Source organism: Carlito syrichta, unplaced genomic scaffold (assembly GCF_000164805.1).
Source record: "Carlito syrichta isolate Samal-C Ts95f unplaced genomic scaffold, Tarsius_syrichta-2.0.1 Scaffold311830, whole genome shotgun sequence".
NCBI classification, from domain to species: domain Eukaryota; kingdom Metazoa; phylum Chordata; class Mammalia; order Primates; family Tarsiidae; genus Carlito; species Carlito syrichta.
Window position 1 is genome coordinate 1,071,509 of NW_007255926.1, and position 21,002 is coordinate 1,092,510.

General features: G+C 41.2%; 1 protein-coding gene across 1 annotated transcript; it reads left to right on the forward strand.

Annotated features, from left to right (window-relative positions):
• The first annotated feature begins 918 nt into the window (after nucleotides 1-918).
• LOC103271661 (interferon-induced, double-stranded RNA-activated protein kinase-like) lies at nucleotides 919-16,594 on the forward strand. Its single transcript, XM_021718097.1, has 11 exons — nucleotides 919-946; nucleotides 2,079-2,223; nucleotides 2,873-2,971; nucleotides 3,510-3,572; nucleotides 5,379-5,501; nucleotides 9,742-9,921; nucleotides 10,919-11,099; nucleotides 11,817-11,945; nucleotides 15,027-15,128; nucleotides 16,336-16,389; nucleotides 16,466-16,594. Exons 1-11 carry the CDS (start codon nucleotides 919-921, stop codon nucleotides 16,592-16,594), a joined length of 1,233 nt encoding a protein of 410 aa, XP_021573772.1.
• The last annotated feature ends 4,408 nt before the right edge of the window (nucleotides 16,595-21,002 follow it).

Below are 21,002 nucleotides of genomic sequence, written 5' to 3' on the forward strand. Positions count from 1 at the left end.
GAGGGCTGGCTGTCCCAGAAGGCCACACTAAGAAAGGGGAGGAGCAGCCCTGTCAAATGCTGCTCGTTGACCACAAGGCAAGGACTGAGGACTGGAGACATTTTGGTGGTTCCTCAAAAGTTTTAACATAGAATTATCATGGAATTCAGCCCCATTTCTAGGTATATACCCCAAATATTTGAAAGTAGGGACTTATTAATATTTTTTGAGTCAATATCTCACTCTGTTGCCTAGGCTAGAGTACAGTGGCATGATCACCACTCACTACAGCCTTCACCTCCTGCAGATGATCCTTCCTTCTCAACCTTCTGAGTAGCTGAAACTATAGGCGTGCACCACCATTCTTGAGTAATTTAAAAAAAATTTTTTTTTTTTGCCAGCCTGGGCAACTTGCTGAGACCTCGTCTCTACAATAAATCAAAAAATTAGTTGGGCACGATGGTGCACATGTAGTAGTTCCAGCTACTTGGAAGACTGGGGCAGAAGGATCACCTGAACCCAGAAGGTGGAGGCTGCAGTGACTGTGAGTGTGCTACTGCACTCCAGTGTGGGTGTCAGACAGAGATTCTGACTCAAAAAAAGTTTGTTGTTTCTTTTTTTGGTGTAGAGGAGGTATCGCTATGTTCCTTAGACTGGTCTCAGACTCCTGGGCTCAAGTGAGTCTCCCTCTTTGGCTCCCTTAACTGATTGGATTACAGATGAGAGCCACTTTGCCCAGCTGAGCATGGAGAATATGTATACACCACTGTTTACTGGAGCATAATATGTATACACAGATATGTATACACCACTGTTTATTGGAGCATAATATGTATACACAGATATGTATACACCACTGTTTATTGGAGCACTATTCACAATAGTAATTCAATCATCCAAAAATTAATTTCTGCAAAACTCAGAGGGCTGAATTTTGCGATGTCAAGTGGAATCTGTGTTCATTCAGGTAAATCCTTCATGACTTCATAAGCTTCACTTATCATATATCTTCTCAACCTGTCATTAAGCTGTGATCCAGGATACAACTTTATGCTAATGTCTGTTGCCCTGTTTTTTTGTTTGTTTCATTTGTTTTTTTTCATTTTGGAGGGTCAGAGTCTCGCTGTATCATCCTGGCTGGAATACAGTGGCTAGATCACAGCTCACCGCAGCCTTGACCTGGACTTGGGTTGTCCTTCAATCTCAGCCTCCCGAGTGGCTGGGACTACAGGCATGCACCACCACACCCAGCTAATTTTTTTGATTTTTGGTAGAGATGATGTCTCACTATGTTGTCCAAGCTGGTTGGTCTTGAACTTCTGGGCTTAAACAATCCTCCCATCTCGGATTCCCAAAGGGTCAAGAATACAGGCATGAGTTATCATTCCTGGTCGTCTTTCTCATTAAACTGTGATCCAGGATTCAACTCTACACTAATATCTGTTGCCCTGTTTTGTTTTGTTGTTTTTTTTTTGAGTTGGAGTCTCACTCTGTCGCCCAGACTGGAGTGCAGTGGCCGCTACCGGCCACCGCAGCCTCGACCCGCTGGGCTCCGGCGATCCTTCCACCTCAGCCTTCCTAGTAGCCAGAATTACAGGCAGGTGCTACCACGCCCGGCTGATTTTTTGATTTATTGTAGAGATGAGGTCTCACTGCCCAGGCGGGTCTCGAACCCGCGGGCTCAGGCAATCCACTCACCTCAGTCTCCCAAAGGCGCGGGATTACAGGCTGAGCCACCGAGCCCAGCTGCCCTGTTTTTTGAGATTTAGAGAGGGTACAGCAAAGTGTCCCCACACAACAAGGTGGTATTATAGTACTTTGCAAGGAAAACCAGGAATATGGACTATTTTGTTTTCCCTTAAGAAACCATAAAAGGAAAATGGGTGATTTCTTTCCTAGTTTAAAACTTATCCTTGTGGCTTTTCTTCTGATAGAGGGAGGTACATTTGTCATGATTTTCCTCAAGGTAATATAATAGGGGGATACGTAACATCTAAGTTGTCCTTAAAATTGCTCATTTAGAGATTGAATTAGAAAAATAAAAGAATACATTTTTGTTGTCATTTACACTAGGTAAGATTGTTTTTCTTTGTTGGCAGTTAGTCCTCAGTCACTGATAACAGCAGAAACTTCAGAAGGATCATCCCGTGAAAGTCACGTAGCCCTCCAAAGCACAGATATCCAGATGGCGGGACTAGCCATAAATTCTGAGCAACGTGACTCGACAGAGCAAGGACCTGAAAGGTGAGGTGTCATCGGCTTTTCTTTCCATCTCATTGTATCTAAGCAATAAAGTAGGCTTATTTTCATGTCTAATTTTCCAGAAATATTTGTCCTTTTGGTACATTTTGTATGAAATGCTTTATTTGATTTCTAAGCAATTAGAGTTATAATTTTTAATAAAAACGTCAAGTTGCAAAAGCTGTGGGATCCATCCACTGTATTTGATCCAACTAGGGTCATCCTCTATTTCTGAGGTGTATCTGGATGGCTTAGTCTGTGGGATGCCTGAGAAACAGGGTGCCCCTGCTTGAAGATGTGGACTTCTTCCCATCACAGAGGTCACAATGGCAGCAACTGTGTGGAACCCTCTCTGCATAGAAGGACTGTCCACCATTATCAGAGCAGGGAGCTGTTTGTCCAGGTGCTTGTCCTTCAAGTCTGATTTAAATGAATACATTCCACACATCAGAAGGAACAGGGTTAGCTCTAGATTGTGAAGACACCAGGATGTGAGGATCTGTTGAGTGGGATGGATGAACCAGAGCTTTGGAAAAGTAGATGTGACTTGAGGGGACAGAGTCCCTCTGTCTGGGTGAGGCGTGAATATGAGGTCAAGGAGGAGGGAATGAAGATTGCTCCATTTTGAATGGGATGCAACCAAGAATTGTAGCCCTGATGATGTCAAGGATGTGGAAGACTTGGGGAATGACAGGGAAGATAGCAATTTGGTTATGCTTGGTGTGAGGTCACTGCAGGTGACTGCTCACCAGTAAGAAATAGCCAGAATGAGCATTCAGGGAGACGTGCCTCCCATAGCTGTGAGCCTGGAGGAAGAATGGAGAGGCTGGTGGCATGTCCACAACGAGATCTACCAGGTGATGAAGGGAACCAGAAAGGAGATGAGAATTATTCAAGAAGAACCTTTAGTGTATAGTTTTATAAAAAGACAGGTTAATACTTGCTGCCCTGTTATTCTTAGTTGCCCAGAAATATAAAATGTCTAGTGCCAGGCATGAAATCTACCCTAAACAAATGACATTTATCTCAAGGTTTTGTTTTTGTTTGCTTGGTTGAGTCAGGATCTCACCCTGTCGCCCAGGCTGGAGTGCAGTGGCACGATCATGGCTCACTACAACCTCAACTTCCTGGGCTCAGGTGATCCTTCCACCTCAGCCTCCAGAGTGACTCGGACTACAGGCAGGTGCCACCATACCCAGATAATTTGCTATTTTTTGTAGAGTCTCGTTGATTCCTAGACTGGCAATTTCAGTTTTATTTGAGTTTTACATTCTTCTCTTAATTTTTAGATGCTTGGCACCTACATTTGACTGTCCTGAATCAGAAGACAAAAAGTATACAGTGGACATAAGGTAAGATGGAACTGTGAAATCGAATATGTTTAAAAATATGTTTGTTCATTTAGCAGAAGTTTTTTAAGGGCCTGTTATAAGGCTAATTACTCCTATCTGAGTAGTTGTAGCACAGTCAAGTCCAACAAGATCACTGTCTGTTGATGAAGATTTAGACAAATCCCAACAGAATGTGGTGAGTTGGGTCTTGCTGACGCTTATGTGATTTTCTGACATCTTTGGAAGTTTTTAATATTGAAGGTGAATACTCTTCTAAACCAGTGATTTTTTTTTAAGTGTTTCTGTAGGATTCAGAACTGATCCAATTGAATGTTTTTTGCTTTTAAGCTCCATGCCAGATTTCACTTGGAAAAAAATGTTTCTCTGTTGTAGGCAATGAATTTGGGTTTCAATGAAATCTCTAAAACAAACTCTTTACACACACACTCTTTGCAACCGGAGTGTGTCGAATATAAGCTTACAACACAGTAAAGAATCAGCACATACTTTTCAAGCACTTGATATCTAACTGGCACTGTACTGGACAGTGGGATTGTAGGAGTAATAGGTAGAAGCGGTTCCTGCCTTCATGGGATTTTGTGAGGTTGATTGCCACTGTAATCCCAGCACTTTGGGAGGCCGAGGCGAGAGAATTGCCTGAGCCTGAAGGCTCGAGACCAGCCTGGGCAACTTGGTGAGACCTGTCTCTACAATAAATCACAAAAAACTAGCCGGGCTTGGTGGCCTGTGTCTGTAGTTCCAGCTACTTGGAAAACTGAGGCAGAAGGATCGCTTAAGCCCAGCAGGTCGAGGCTGTGGTGGCTGTGAGCGTGCCACTGCACTCCAGCCTGGGCAACAAAAAGTGAGACTCCAACTCAAAAAAAAGAAAGTTATCCAAAAGAGTTGGCCATGATAGACAATGGTGAGAGCTCCAAGTGAGAGAAGCGGAGAAATGGCCCTTGGGTTTTGAGTGAGGGTGAGGCGAGGCTTCTCTAAGCTCACACCTGTGCAGAGGCCTCCAGGAAGAGGCCATGAGGCTGTGTGTTAGGTGGAAGGAAGGGCCTGCGGGAGGATGGTGGTGAAGAGGGGATGCGAGTGTTGAGAACAGACAGAAGGGGTGTCTGTGCCTGCAGTGAGCCAGAGCTCAGCACCAGGGGACAAGGCTGCCTAGGGAAGTGGGGGACACATCAAGTGGCACCTCCTGGGCCACTTGGCTTTTCATTTTCGCTGCAGGCAGAGGTCGGCTATTGGAGAGTTTCGGCAGCAGAGAGACATGATCAGATCCCATTTTCATCCCTCTGGCTGCTGCCTGGGTCGTGGATTGGAGCCAGGCAGGGGAAGTGAGGAATGGGGTGGCAGTTAACAAGGGGAGCATGAACTGGGGTGAAGATATTAAAGGCGGAGAAAAGGAAGCAGCATGAAGGGAGACTAAGGATGGGGTGTGGAGCCCCAGGGAGTTACAACCCCAGCTAGGCTCAGAGCACATGCGCATTTCTCCCTTGGGACTCAGAGGAGTACAACTTGGTGATGCTTTGGAATGTCTTGTCCTTGGGATGGAATCCTTTATCATGGCTTTAGAACAGCCAGGAGGTGACTGTGACTCCCAGGGGTGATCTGTTATGTTGGACTCAAGTGGGAGGCTGAAGGGGTGAGGCCAGGGGCAGGGGAGGGACGACTCTGTGAATTAAGAGTTTCTGCCCAGTGAACTTTTCTTATTCAGAAGGAGAGAATCGGGGTTTTTTATACAGTTCATTTCTCAAGTGACATTAAATGGCAGAAAGGGGGCAAAAATGGAACCTCATAATAACAATGGTGTTTATCTTTAAGGTTTTCCAATGATTTTAAAGAAATAGAACTCATTGGCTCGGGTGGATTTGGCCAAGTTTTCAAAGCAAAACATAAAATTGACGGAGAGACTTACATTATTAAACGAGTTAAATATGACAATGAGTAAGTAATGCATTTTTTGTTTGTTTGTTTGAACTTGAAGTTCTGTTGAACCTGCATGATTCGTTTTCATGTTATCATTTATTCCTTTCTGGTCCCTCTAAATATTCTATTTGCCCAAGAGGAACTTGACTTACTGTGAACCTATCTTACTTTACTGTTGTTATTTCAATAAAAAATGTTTCCACCATTGACCATCCTTTTGAAGCTGTCTTGAAGACTGAAGCTGTAGAGTCACGGTTTAAGGTGACCTTTGAGAGGGTCTAGTCTCACCTCCTTATTTTACAGATGAGGAGACAGATGAGATGTGAGCTGATGTGTCTCAGGTCAAAGCTAGTTGGTAATTGTCCTGGGTTTCTATCAGTGCATAATACTAGGAGGACCCAAAAAATCCCAGAATTCATTTATTAAAAATTGTGTATTTATTTTTACATGTTTAAACTTCAGTCACCTTCAAAGTACTGTCTGTCTGATGCAAAACGCCTATCAAGAGGCTTTTTTCACTGCTCAAAACAGTTTTTGAACTCGTCCATTTTGATGGTTTTTAGTGCTTTTCCTGTTTTTTGTTTCACTTCTTCCATATCAGCAAAACATTTCCCTTTGAGGGCTTCTTTTATCTGGGAAACAAAAAAAAATGTTGCTTGGGGAAATATTGGGTAAATAGGGAGGATGGGGTACAGGGGTCATGCCATATTTGGTCAAAAACTGCTGGACACGGTGTGGTATGAGCAAGTGTGCTCGTAAATCACCCATTATGAAATGGGCAAATACGTTGAAAGAAGGAAGCCTGTACTACAAGGGGCCCGCCCTCCAAAAAGATAATTCCAGGTTTTTTGGGGGTCCTCCCTCATACACTGCTCCAAAATGCAGTGACTTTATAACAGCGATTCAATGTTATCACCCATGACCCTGTGGGTTGACTGTACTCATCTGGGCAGTTCTCACTTGGGACTCCCAGGTGTCTGCAGTCAGGAGTCATCTGAAAGCCTGATGAAGCTGGATGGTCAAGCTGGCTAGCAGTTGCCTCTGGCTGTTGGTGGGAAGTCCAGCTGGGACCCCCAACCGGAGCACTTTCATACAGCTTCTCCATGTGGCCTTGGCTTCTCACAACTTAGCAGCTGGGTTTCAAGAAGGATTGTCCTCACAACCAGTCATCCAAGAGACCAGGAGGGCGTGGTAAGGTTTCCCTTGACCTAGACTGAGAAATTCCAGAACGTCACTTCTACCATGTTATATTGGTTACACAGGTCACCAAAGCCTGCTCAGATGCAAGGAGAGGACAGATAGACTCTACTTCTAGATTTTTTTTTTTTTTTTGGAGTCAGAGTTTCACTCTGTCACCCAGGCTGGAATGCAGTGGCTCGCTCATGGTCGTCACAGCCTCTACCTGCTGAGATCAGGTGATCCTTCCACCTCAGGCGATCCTTCCAAGTAGTTGGAACCAAGGCGTGTGCCACCACACCCGGCTAAATTTTTGATTTATTGTAGAGACAAGATCTTGCCAAGTTGTCCAGGCTGGTCTCGAATCCCTGGACTCAGGCAATCCTCTTGCCTTGGCCTCTCAAAGTGCTGGGATTACAGGCATGAGCCACTGCACCCGGCCCTTCTTGATTTTTTGAGGCATGGATGTGTTAGAAGGGAAGGAACTGAGCATGACCATCTTTTGATACCATCTCCCGTGTAGAAAGTGGAGACTTAGAACCCCTCTGTATTGGGATGCCAACCCATTGTGTTCCCAATATGACCCACTGCTTCCTGAGTTTGTTTATGTGTCATCCATCCCCTCCTTCCCACTGGATGGCAAAAGTCCCTCAGGGAGAGAATCACAGAATGGAGGCCTTCCGTCACAGGCTCACCAGTTCCCCAGTCTTGCTTGCTGTTCTCTGGCCATTGTCAACATGTGTAACTCACCAGATGGGTCCCGCAGGGACTAGAGAAGGAGATGGACTGGGACCTGGGCTAAGGAAGAGAGCAAAGGAGAAGCAGGTGCATCCCAGGCATATACTCCTGCTTCCTGCTCCAGGGACAGTGCCTTGCATGAGAGACCCTCATACTTGTGTGGCATCAACACAGGGCTTTTTCCTTCTTTGTTTTGCCCAACAGGCATGAAGTACTCTTGTTCCCCCTCATTAGATAGCAATTTTAATTTTTTAATTTTTTATTTATCTATTTATTTTTGAGTTGGAGTCTCACTCTGTCGCCCAGACTGGAGTGCAGTGGCCGCTCCCAGCCACCACAGCCTTGACCTGCTGGGCTCCGGCGATCCTTCTGCCTCAGCCTTCCAAGTAGCTGGAACTACAGGCACGTGCTACTACACCTGGCTAATTTTTTTTGATTTATTGTAGAGATGAGGTCTCACCAAGTTGCCCAGGCAGGTCTTGAACCCACGGGCTCAGGCAATCTACTCACCTCAGCCTCCCAAGGCGCGGGATTACAGGCTGAGGCACCGAACCTGACTTAGATAGCAATTTTTAAATGGCGGTAATATGGTACAAAACAGAGCAGCTCCCTTTGTGATCTGTTGAAAGTCTGCCTTTAACACAAGGATTTGTAGAAGAAAGAAAAATAATAATAATATGAATTTTTAAAAATAGTAATAATATCCCAGCTACTTAGGAGACTGAGGCAGGAGGATCACTTGAGCCAGGAGTTTGAAACTAACCTGTGCAACGTAATGAGACCATGCTTCTAAAATTTTTTTTAAAATTCTGCTGGGCATGGTGTGACAGGCCAGCCACTTGGGAGGCTGAGGCAGGAGGATCACTTGAGCTCAGGAGTAGAAGGTTTCAGTAAGCTATGATGGCACCACTGCACTCTAGCCTGGGCAACAGAATGAGATCCTACCGTAAAAAAAAAGAAAAGAAAGTAATGCTGATGAAGGTGCAGTATTTTGGACATTTCTAGTGGCTTTTAAGTTGATACTTAAAACTATATGTTTAAAACTATGCTTGAACATATTAATACGGAGCCATACAAATGTTTATACACTTTGGCTCAAGGATTTCTTATTTGGGAACCTGTTCTTAGAATATTATCCAAATTATGGGTCTGTATACAAGAAGATATAAACCAGAGTGTCATTTTTATAAAATGAAAAAGTAGAACAAACAAAATCACCAGCAGTAAAGCAATGATTAAATATGTATTCTTTTCTTCACTGATCAATGACTATCTTGCAGTCATTGAAAATGAGAGTTCTAAGGAATTTGAGACCAGTCTGGGCAATATAGTGAGACTTTGTTCCTATAAAAAAGAAAAAAAATTACCTGGACATGGTGGTGCACACCTGTAGTTCTAACTACTTGGGATGCTGAGGTGGAAAGATCTCTGGAGCTTAGGAGGTAGATGTTGCTGTAAGCCATGATTGTGCCTCTGCAGTCTAACCTGAGCAACAGAGTGAGACCCCCAACTCAAAAAGACCCCAAAACAAAAACCAAAAAATCCAAAATTGTAAATGATTGTTTTAGGATTGTCAAAGCATCAGTAATTATTTTTATTTTTGCAAATTGTATGTCATATAGTTTAGTCCATTTTAAATTAAAAGTAAAATTGTAAAATGTTTTCTTCTCTCTCCTCTCTGAAATACCAAATTTATTTACTGCTTTTAGCATGGAATTGTCTTAGATCTTGACAACACATTCCTATAAGGCTCCCACTGCATCCATTTCTGGACTTAATTATCCTCTTTGTGTATTTTTGTCTCACATGGAAAATCCTGGAGTCAGTTCTGCCACCTGGGTCACCCAGGCTTGCTGCCTGCGTGGGGTTTGCTTGTGAAATGCAAAAATGTTAACTCAAGTCTAGATAAAACAGAGTGTATCATTGGTGACAGAGTGAAACTCCAACTCAAAAAAAATGACATCGCTGTTGTTTCAAAGACAACTAGGAATTATTTTTATTTTTATTGATTGATTTCTGAACACTCGTTTATGTATTTCTAGGTACTATAATTTAATTCCATCGAGTTTACATATAACCTGCTTTCACTATATCTCACAAATTATTTCTGATGTTTGGAATTGGTCAAGTCGCTGCTTACTCTTATTTTTGGAGAGTGACAACAGTTGTGTGCTCTCTGTGTGTTCCTGTTTGTGTCTCCTAACTGTCATTCTAAAACCCAGGGTGGGATATGCAGCCGTGTCATCAGGATATGCAGATTGCCGTCTCCTGTCATGGGAGGTGTTTTGTAGCTGTTGCCAGGAATGTGCACTGACACTTCCATGTTCCCTGTTCCTCTAACTAGGAAAGTGGAGGATGAGGTGAAGGCACTGGCAAAACTCAATCATGTGAATATTGTTGGCTACAATGCTTGTTGGGAAGGAACTGATTATAATCCTGAGAGCAGTAATAACGATATTGAGAGCAGTGATTTCCAGACTGAGTACAGTGATATCTTTATTGACAACAGCATAAATGAATCAAGGTAAGCATAAAGAAATAAATAATATAAAGGAATTGAATAATATAAATTGGCTAGGCTCAGTGGCTCATCCTGGCATCCCAGCACTTTGGAAGGCCGAGGCAAGTGGATTGCCTGAGCCTGCGGGTTCAAGACCAGCCCGGACAACTTGGCAAGACCTTATGTCTACAATAAATCAAAAAATTAGCTGGGCATGGTAGCATACGCCTGTAGTTCCGGCTACTTGGAAGGATGAAGCTGAAGGATCGCCAGAGCCCAGTAGGGTTGATGCTGGGGTAGCTGTGATTTTGCCACTGCACTCCAGCCTGGGTGACGGAGTGAGATTCCTACACACACACACACACCGTATATATATATATATATATATATATATATATATATATATATATATATTATATTAATTAATATCAAGGCCAACTTAGTTCATAAAAAATATGAAACATGGCTGGGTGCAGTGGCTCACACCTGTCATCCCTTCACTTTGAGAGGCTGAGGCCAGAGGATTGCTTGAGCCCAGGAATTTGAGACCAACATAGGCTATAAAGTAAAGCCTCATCTCTATAAAAATAAAAACAAAATTAGCCGGTCATGATGGTGCATGCCTATAGTCTCAGCTACTCAGGAGGCTGAGGCGAAAGGATAGCCTGAGCCCAAGAGGTCGAGGCTGTGGTGGCCCTGATCATGCCACTGCCCTCTAGCCTGGGTGACAGACTGACTGAAACTCTGACTCAAAAAAAAAAAAAAAAAAGGGCAGGGTCATACTTTATATACAAACTAAACAATTAAACTCTGGATATCTGGGAACTTAGGATTTAAATAAAAAGTACTTTATTACATTTATTATATTGCAAATCAGATTTATTTATTAGACTTAAATTTCTGTTTTGAGACAAGGTTGTGGGTGCTTAAGAAGATAAAGCATAATTTGTTTTTCAAAAATGTATTTTTCAAAAATGTATTTTAATTGTTACTTTTAACACACCAGGAATTTTATGTCCAGATCAACGACTAGGTGCCTTTTCATCCAAATGGAATTCTGTGATGGAGGGACATTGGCTAAAAGGATTGATGACAGAAGAGGAAAGACACCAGACAAGGATTTGGCTTTGGAACTCTTTGAACAGATAACAACAGGAGTGGATTATATCCATTCAAACAACTTAATTCATAGAGATCTTAAGGTAAAAAAAATTATTTTTAAATAATTGCATGGAAAAAAATATTTCAGAGCTAGCTATCAACTTCCAGTTAACTTAGTGTTCTTCTAAGGTGGAGGGGATGTATTTTAAAGAGTTGTCAGAGGCCTGGAGTTTTGACCTGAGTAAGTCCTAGGAGAAATCCTGCACAGGATAACCTACCGTATTGTTGGGAATAGGCCCTCTCAGGGCATCTCAAAATCAGAAGGGACCTTGCAGGTGTCTCCTCCAATCCCCACCAGATCTGGGACTCATGCTTGTAGCATTTTCTCAAGTGGACGTTCCGCCCTGTCTCGGGATGGGCAACTCTCTGACTCCCATTCTATGGACAACACTGCATTACTGGCATATTTGGATTTATTAAAGCAAATCTTTGGGTCCTTTCCACTTGGTGGTCCTGGATCCACCCCTTGGGACCATGGAGACTGAATCTTCAGCCTTTTCACTTGACAACTCTTCAGATATGTGAAAGAGACTATACTCCAAGCCACCTCTGCTGTGCTGTTGGTTAAAAAAATCCTTCCATCTTTTGGCTGGCATTTTAAAGACCCATGATATTAAATTCCCTGGTTTGAGCTGACTACATGAGGGTAAAAGTCTTATAAGGAAATATAAAAATAGCCTTTGCTAAATATGATTTGGTCATTTAATAATAGTATGTCAAATCGGTACATATGCATTAAATATTGTTTTCTTTTATAGCCAAGTAACATATTTTTAGTAGGTGAAACACAAATAAAGATTGGAGACTTTGGACTTGTAGCATACATGAAACATAATGGAAAGCGAACACATAATGCAGGAACGTTGGGATACATGAGCCCAGAACAGGTAAGCTTTCTTTCCTTTCTGTCTTTATATATTTTATTTCTTTTACATTTTTATTGTAAAAATAGTAGGCACTTCTTATAAAATTAAAAACAGTACTGAAGAATATAGAATAAGAGTTGGAAATTCCCTTTAATCTTCTCCCCTCTTGTTCTTCTCATCAGTTGGTTCTTTGTCCTTTTAGTAATTTTCCATGAGTTGTAAAAACATGCACACAAATACCCACACAGACATTCTTTTTTTTTTTGAGTTGGAGTCTCACTCTGTCGCCCAGACTGGAGTGCAGTGGCTACTCCTGGTCATCACAGCCTCGCCTGCTGGGTTCCGGCGATCCTTCGGCCTCAGCCTTCCGAGTAGCTGGAATTACAGGCATGTGCTACCACGCCTGGCTGATTTTTTTTTTTTATTGTAGAGATGAGGTCTCGCTGCCCAGGCAGGTCTCAAACCCACGGGCTCAGGCAATCCGCTCACCTCAACCTCCCAAATGCGCGGGATTACAGGCCGAGCCACCGAGCCCAGCTCACACAGACATTTTTTACACACATGCGTACACTTTTACAAAGAACTACTTTGTGATATAACTCTATATAGTTGTATATGAAGGGACTCAAACAAAACCTGGAATTATTTTTTGGAGAGCAAGCTCCTTGTAATACAGACTTGCCCTGCTAGGTAAATGTTATAGGAACCCATTGGCATCCGTGTACTTGCTAATCTTGTTTCATTTGGCTTCAGTGAATTTTTATGGTGGGAGGAGATTCTTTCACTGCATTTGCCTGTTTCTTGATGGGCAATTGATGAGTATACCTGCCCACACCTCACTGAGTGTTCAAGGAGTTTTTGATCAAAAATGGCATGGCCCTCGTGCCGCAGTCTCCCTGTTCACGCAATGTGGCCCCAAGTGACTTTTTTTTTTTTTTCGTATCCCCGTATATAAAAAATCCTCAAAGGAAAATGTTTTCCCATGAGGAAAAGGTGGAACAAAAAAGCAGAGGAAGCACTAAAAGGGATTAAAATGAACGAATTCAAAAACTGTTTTGAGCGGTGGAAATACGTGTATTCAATCAAATGGAGAATACTTTCGAGGTGATTGAAATTTAAACATGTAAGAATAAATACACAATTTTTTGTAAATAAATTCCATGATTTTGTGGACGCCTCTCCTTGTATAACTATCATCAAATATCTGTAATATTATTTTGGGACTTGAATTTTTAACTCAATAGTATAGCACACTGCTAGGCACGATGGCTCATGCCTGTAATTTCAGCACTTTGGGAGACCAAAGTGGGAGGATTACTTGAGCCCAAGAGTTCAAGACCAGCCTAGGCAACATAGCAAGCCCTTGTCTCTACAAAAAATTTAGCTGAGCATGGTAGCCTGTACCTGTAGTCCCAACTACTCAGGAAGCTTAGGTGGAAGGATTGCCTGAGCCCAGGAGGTCAAGACTGTGGTGAGCTATGATCATGCCACTGCCCTCCAGGGAGACTCTTTTTTTTTTTTTTAGTTGGAGTCTCATTCCATTGCCCAGGCTGGAGTGCAGTAGCATGCTCCCCCCAGGGTCAACCTGCTGGGCTCTGGCGATCCTCCAGCCTCATCCTTCCAAGTAGCCAGAACTACCAGCTTGTGCTAGCACACCCGGCTAATTTTTTTACTTATTGTAGAGATGCGGGCTCCCCATGTTGCCCAGGCTGGTCTTGAACTGGTGGGCTCACACAATTCTCTCGCCTCGGCCTCTCAAAGTGCTGGGATTACAGACTTGAGCCACCGTGCCTGGCGATAGAGGGAGACTTTAACTCAAAAAAGAAAAAAATTTTTCTTGACATTTGTCTTTATAAAGATTGTTTATATTTTTAAAGCTTTTCCTAGAATATGTAGAATATTTTACTATTAAAATGAGATTCCTTATGTCGAATTGGCTGTTAGCGAAGTTACTGATTTAAATAATATATTTCTTTATAATTGTGGTAAAATACACATAACATACAAATTTATCATCTTTACCATTCTTTTTTTTTTTTTTGCGTCTGGGGGGCCAATTGGCATAAAAGTATAATTTGAGATTTTAGTGGAAGTGAATGTAGAACACAGTAGGAGGCTAGTGGTTCCCTCTTAACTCCTGTTTCATTAAATATCTCCTGCACTCTTACTGTCACTTTCACAACCTTTTTAAAAAGCATTCATCCTGTACTTTGTTGTTGTTTTTGTTGCTTTTGTTAGGAGTTTATTACGATGTAAAAGCATTTTGTGGCAGAATAATTTAAACAGCATTAAACCCACAGGTTTTTTTTTTTTTTTTAATTTTGAAGATGTAGGGTACAGTTCAGGGTTAGGTATACAAATGTTCATTATCAGGTACCCTTGAAACCCACAGATCTTTAAGTGAACATTTTTTCATGTTGAGAAATGCACTACCTTTACATATGAAGTTTTCAAACATTTTGTTCACCAAGAAAATCTCCTCAGCCCTTTCCAGTCAGTCCTTCCTCCCCACTGTTCAGAGACAACCAGCACTCTGATGTCTCTTAGTAGCTTAGTGCTTCCTGTTCTTGACCTTCATATGAATGGAACCATATAGTGTGGACTCTTCTGTACTTAATTCCCTCATTCAAAGTCATGTCTGCTGGAGAGCCTTTAGTTGTTGACAAACAGATAAGTAGCCCATTGCATGACTGTACCACAAAATGCCTATCCTTTCTTCTATGGATGGACAGTTGAATTGTTCCTAGTTATGGAATGTGATGAATAAATATGCCATGGACATTTGCATGCGAGTCACCTACTGGGCACTATTTTCATGGCTTCACCTGCTGCATCTCATTTAATCCCACAGTCAGACTCTGAGGTTGGTACTATTGTTATCCCATTTTACAGCTGAGATTATGTGAATGGTTAGTTACACAGATGTTTCAGCTACTCAGTGGTAGACATTTGCACTTGGGCCGTCAGACTCCACAGATCTTGCTAATAAATAGACATTGCTGAGTGATACAGGATGTTTCTGTCAAATGCCTTATTGGCTTTGGAAGTTATTAATATTTATGTAAAGAGAGTAACAAAGGTAAATATATTTTGTCTCCTCAGATTTCTTCCCAAGAATATGGAAAGGAAGTGGACATCTATGCTTTGGGGCTGATTCTTGCTGAACTTCTTCACATACCTGGCACCCATATGGAAAAAGGCAAGGTAAATAATCTCAAAGAAAGAACGAAACAACAAAAATTCTTGGCCATCACCTTCAAAGTTCTGTTGTAGTTATCACCCTCGCGTCAAGATGGGCTTGAATGGATTAGTACCTGACGGCCAATGTCATGTGAATTTTCTCTTTCAGGTTTTGGCAACCATTTTGCTAAAGACCAAAAACTCAGATCTTTCCTAGAAAGTGTGTACACCTCATAAGACTCCTATTTGTATCAGTCAGTCAAATGTTACTGATCTGCTGCTTTGCATAAGACACTGTGCTAAGAGCGACAAGGTTTTCAAAAATGAACAAGGCTGGACATGGTAGCTCGTGCCTGTAATCCCAGCATTTTGGGAGGCCAAGGCAGAAGGATTGCTTGAGCCCAGGATTTGGAGGCTGCAGTGAGCCATGATTGTGTCATCGCACTCCAGCTTGGCTGATAAAAAAGATACCAACTTAAAAAAAAAAAAAAGAACAATCCTTGTTCTCAAGGAACTTACTTTCTAAAAGTGAAGATGATACAGGCCAATGCTGTAAGGGTTTCAGGGGGGGCATAAAGCCTGTGGAAGCAGCTGGGAGGGATGTCTTTCCAGCTGTTGGGATTTAGGTTTTGTGGAGGCAGGAAAGTTGGACTCTGAAGGACTGTTTGGCTTCTAAGAGTCCAAAGCAGAGAAGGCGATTCCAGCATGGAGACAGGGATATGCAGAATGAAATTGAGACCAGCAGGCAGTGTAGCCTTCCTGGAATATGGACATTACAAGGAAGAGATGGCTGGAGGGACTGGAAAGCCAGTTGGGGCTAACTGAAGGACAGAATATGGGTTCCAGCTAGGATGAAGGAGTAATGAAGAGGATGCACTTGACCCTCATGTTGGAAGCAGGAAGCAAGTTAACAAGATGGTGGTTGACTGGGGAAGGGAGTCCTGCTTGCTTCTTGGCTAAAGAGATTTTCTGAAATATCTGGATCTATCCTAGTTCTGGGATGTGCTCAACATTTGTGCTTTCTGTTTATTTTTCCTCCCAAGTAAATAATTTCCTGGCTGAGCATGGTGGCTCACAGCTGTAATACTAGCACTTTGGGAGTTGGGAGGATCCCTTGAAGCCAGAAACTGGAGACCAGCCTGGGCAACATAGCAAGACCCTTTCTCTACAAAAAATAAAACATTTACAAAATAATTTTTTAACAAACATATGTACTTCCCCCCCCCCCCAGCTTTTCAGCGATCTAAGGAATGGCATCTTCTCAGATATATTTGAGACAAAAGAAGTAAGTACTTGATAATACTCAGAATTTTTTTATTTCAGTGTTTTATATTTTAGTATTGACTCTTGCTATATTACAGAAAAGTCTTCTAAAGAAATTACTCTCAATGAAACCCAAGAATCGACCTAACACATCTCAAATACTGAAAACCTTGGATATATGGAAGTTTGGTCCAGAGACAAGGGTGATAATCTCATCTCCCTTCTGATATGTGACTTTTAAAAAATTACCTAAAATATGCTAGAGAACATCAATAAATATTTACCTTTTTCAAAAACTTTTCCTCTTAATTTTTTACTACATTTTCAGGAAGGTTTTTATCTTTTTACTTCAAAAACATTCCTACATTCGACTTTTGCCTAGGTCATTTCTTCATTCTGAAGATAGGAAACAGCTCTCAAATTTTCTTCTTCATACTATTAATGAATCAATCAATTTGTCCATATTTGGTAAATGTCTACTGTTTCTAAGACAAAAGCTATAAGCTCCTTTTCAGCCTTAAATAGTTTACAAGCCAGTGGAGAAATACAATGATCATCAAAAGATAAATTACATACAACCACTTTGGCAAACAATTCGGCAGTATCTAGCAAAGTTGAAACCATGAATGCCTGCAAAGCCGTCAATTCCATTCTGACACACATGCCTACAAGAATGTTCATAGAACCCCTGTTGATAATAGACAAAAGAACAGAAAACAACCAGGATGTGCATCCAAAGGAGAATGGATTAAAAAATGATATTCACCCATTGGAGTACTATATAACACTGAAAAGGAATGAATTACATCTAAATGTAGCATGACACAATACATCTGTCAGGAAAGTAATGGTAAGCTAACAAAACAGATTTCAGAAAATATACACAAAACAAATCCATTGCTATAAATTTCCAGAACACGCAGAACTAAATTTTGCTTAAGAATTCAAACAAATGTGGTAAGACAATAAAATAAAAGAATGAGCAACGTTAACCTTTTGCACTTAGAAACATCTCAGGGATCACCTACCAGCAACTTGACTGCACTTTTTTGCAAAATAGTGAAAAATGAATAACTTCATATTAAATAGTATAGTGTTGGAACTAATTATTTTATTGTAATGATATTTGGCTTATAGTGGTATGTTGGACATCGAGGAATTTATGACAAAAATATCACAATTTCATATCTATTTTTCTAACTTGGTAATGTGTGATACAGTCACCAACATGCATCGCAGGTTCATGGATACATGTTGTGTAATAGCAATTTATTTGACGTCTTCCAACTAGTATTTTTCTATTTGAGCAGACGATGTAGTCTTGTTTTCTTCCTCCCACATTAATAATATGTAATATACTCTCCAGTGTGTTGTTTGAAGTTGATGCGGAAGGATGCACTTGTGATTCCTGAAAAAACAATTCTCAAATGATTGATCAGGAACTTGACACATTTCAAAAAGGGCGTAGATTTTTCTTTTCTTTTTTGATCCTCAGTACAGTACACAGGAGTTAATAGCACATATTTCTAGTCCCCAGAAGAATAATTTCCTCTACCATTTTAACGAGTTTTGTACAAAAAAATATGTGGGAGCACATTCATCCACACCATGCATATTCACAGTATAATTTAGAATCATTCAGACTTTTTAACTGATATAATATTTCCACCATGCAACACCCTTGTGGTAGATTTCATTCCTGCATGATTCCAAGTGCTGAGAATTGTAACAATCCTTTAGTCTTTCCGTACATGAAGTATAAGATTATTTTTTCCTATGCGCTGCTGTTTATTTCATTAAAAACTTTGACTTTTTAATTTTTGTTTGTAATCCCTTTTGGTTGACTTTGTTCCTGTAAGATGGCATTTCATCTTTAGTATGTCTTCAGCTAGGACAATACTAGTGTGATATGTCAGTCAACATGTGGTATCTGTTATGGGGAGAAGGAACGCAGCTCTTAGTGTGAGATGATGGGTTGTTGTTGATGACCGGGTTCTTGTGTTCAAGTATGGAAAGAATTCACAAGTAGACACACAAAACAGCATGACCAACAAGTCGCTTTATAAAGCAAAGAAGAGTTCACTCTTCAGAGGGGAGAGTGGGCAAAAACAGCCTGCAGAAACTGCTGCTTCTGTGCCTAACTATTGTCGAGTTATAACTTTTATTCTTAGGGGTACTGAGGGGTGTGCTCTGCGGTGGTCCTTTCCTAGAAATAGGTGGTCTTTTGGGCTGAGTTACTATTACTCAGCCCTCACGTCGGGTGAGGGAGCTTTAGGCCTTACAGGGTCATTCAGGTACTGTTTTGATGGGAGTAGGAGGCTTCCCTAGGATAATATTATGTTAATAATATTATAATGAAGGTGAAAGTGGGTCATGATTATTTTGGATTGACCTTGGTTATTGACGCTCACATGCTCCAGATGGTTTCTACTGTGTTGTAGGTGTATCTGATAAGAGTCTAGCAGTTAGGTAGGTGTGACATTCTCTATAGTTAGGCTGTCTTGCTCGCAGGCATGGTTTTGCACTAGCTGCTGCAGACATCAATGGACTTGGAACTTTCCTACAGCCTTAAAGTTTTCCTAGCCCATCCTGCCTACACGACCAGTATCCTGCAGCATTGGGAACTTTTCCCAAGAACTTTTTATATAAATGTAATGGAATTCTAGTGCATACTGGAAGATCAGGTTGAATGATGTGTTCGGATATTATGCTGCCGTAGTAGGGAAGTGTTGAAAAAAGATACCTGGTTTTTGAATCGGGTAGTGCATAAATGCCTATACCCCATTTCGTAGGCTTATTTGGACTATATGTTATAAATGGTATTCACCTCTTACATGGAACGATGGATGTGTCAACACACATTGTCTGATCTGTTATGAAATAGTGTAAAAATCTTGAATCGATATAGTCCAAGTAATTATTGGCCTTTTGAATATGAGTTCTGATTGTCCCATCACTCGACGCAGTTGCCTTCAAATGAAGCTTCAAGGAGATTTGCATAAACCTTTCTCTACCAAAAAGAAGTGTCTTTTACTAATGAATGCAGTTAACCAGTACTCTTGTAAATTTGGTACTTGAATTGGTCCCATATTTAGGATAACTGCAATAAAAGCTAAAAATTCCTATCTGTCGATATCTTGCCATTTATGCCAAATCGCTTTGTGTGATAGCTGCTTTTTCCTTATTTTTTCATCTGCATAACTGTTTGTTTCTTTTAATATACTATCCACTACTTCATCTGTAAAATACAGAGTAGTCAGTGGGTTCTCTTACATGGCTTGCTACATGTGGTCCTGTTGTTTAAGGATGTATTCTTGCTGGAGAATGATCTTGTTCTGAAACACCTTCCCGTTCTTGATGATACATTGTCTTTACTTCTTTGAAACTATAATGCTAACACTTTCATCACTATTAAATTCTGTTACATTTGCCCATTTTCTTCTTGGAGGATGATATCATTATCACTAATATTGTCTTCTTTACATAAATGTCGATTTTCCTCTGTATAAAAGTCTAAATCTCACTCATGCCACTTCTATCAAAACTCTCACTTTCATCTTTTTGTTTTGCCATTGTTCTGCAAACTAAATAAGTGGACACGAAATTTATCACTGTAAATTACAAAATCATGAAATCCAGCTGGTAATTTTTTTATGTATATCTCAGTATACATTCCATCTCTTTATCTGCTTTTTCATGAATGGAAAACTTCAAGGAAACACGCATCTTTGAAAACTTTGCCCTTGCATAAATTTGTCCTATATAATCAGTAGCAATCTCATTATGTCCCCTGAAAGGGACATCCCGAGTGGTTTGCTAGATTCACAATGTCCCCTCAGAGGACCCATCTGCGTGCAAAGGGTCAAATTTTGGAGAGTGGTGATCTCTGAAGGAGGGAGGGAAATGATGAGTGGAATGAGTCGAGAGGAGACCACCCAGGCAGTCTGGGCAAGGGGCATGGCATGAGTTCTAGAAAAGAGAGTATACTGAGATATAGGTTAAAAAGTTACCAGCTAGATTTCATGATTTCGTAATTTACAGTGATAAATTTCATGTCCACTTTAGTTTGCAGAACAATGCAGAACAATATTGGATATGCTAGTTTGTTGCCCTGAATTACTATGGGGAATGGCTGAAGATAATTTGGATTGCATCTTAGAAGACCCTGAGGGTCAATTTCAACTTTCAAGCTACTGTCTTAGTTTGGTTTGTGTTGCTGTAAATGAATACCTGAGACTAGATAATTTATAAAGAAAGGAGGTTTATTTGGCTCACAGCTCTGCCAGCTGTACAAGAAACATCATGCCTGCATTTGCTTCTGCTGAGGGCCTCAGGCTGCTTCCACTCATGGTGGAAGGTGAAAGGGAGTCAGATTGTGCAGAGATCACATGGGAAGAGAGGAAGCAAGAGACAGAGGGGAGGTGCCAGAGCCTTTAACATCCAGCTCTCGAGGGAACTAATAGACCAATAACTCACTTCCTCTCCCTGTCCTCCTACACAGGACGAGCATCAATCTATTAATGGGGGATCTGCCCCATGACCCAAACTCCTCTGTTAGGCCCTACCTCCAACTTTGGGGATCAAATTTCAACATGAGGTTTAGGGATACAAACATCCAAACTGTAGCAGCAACCA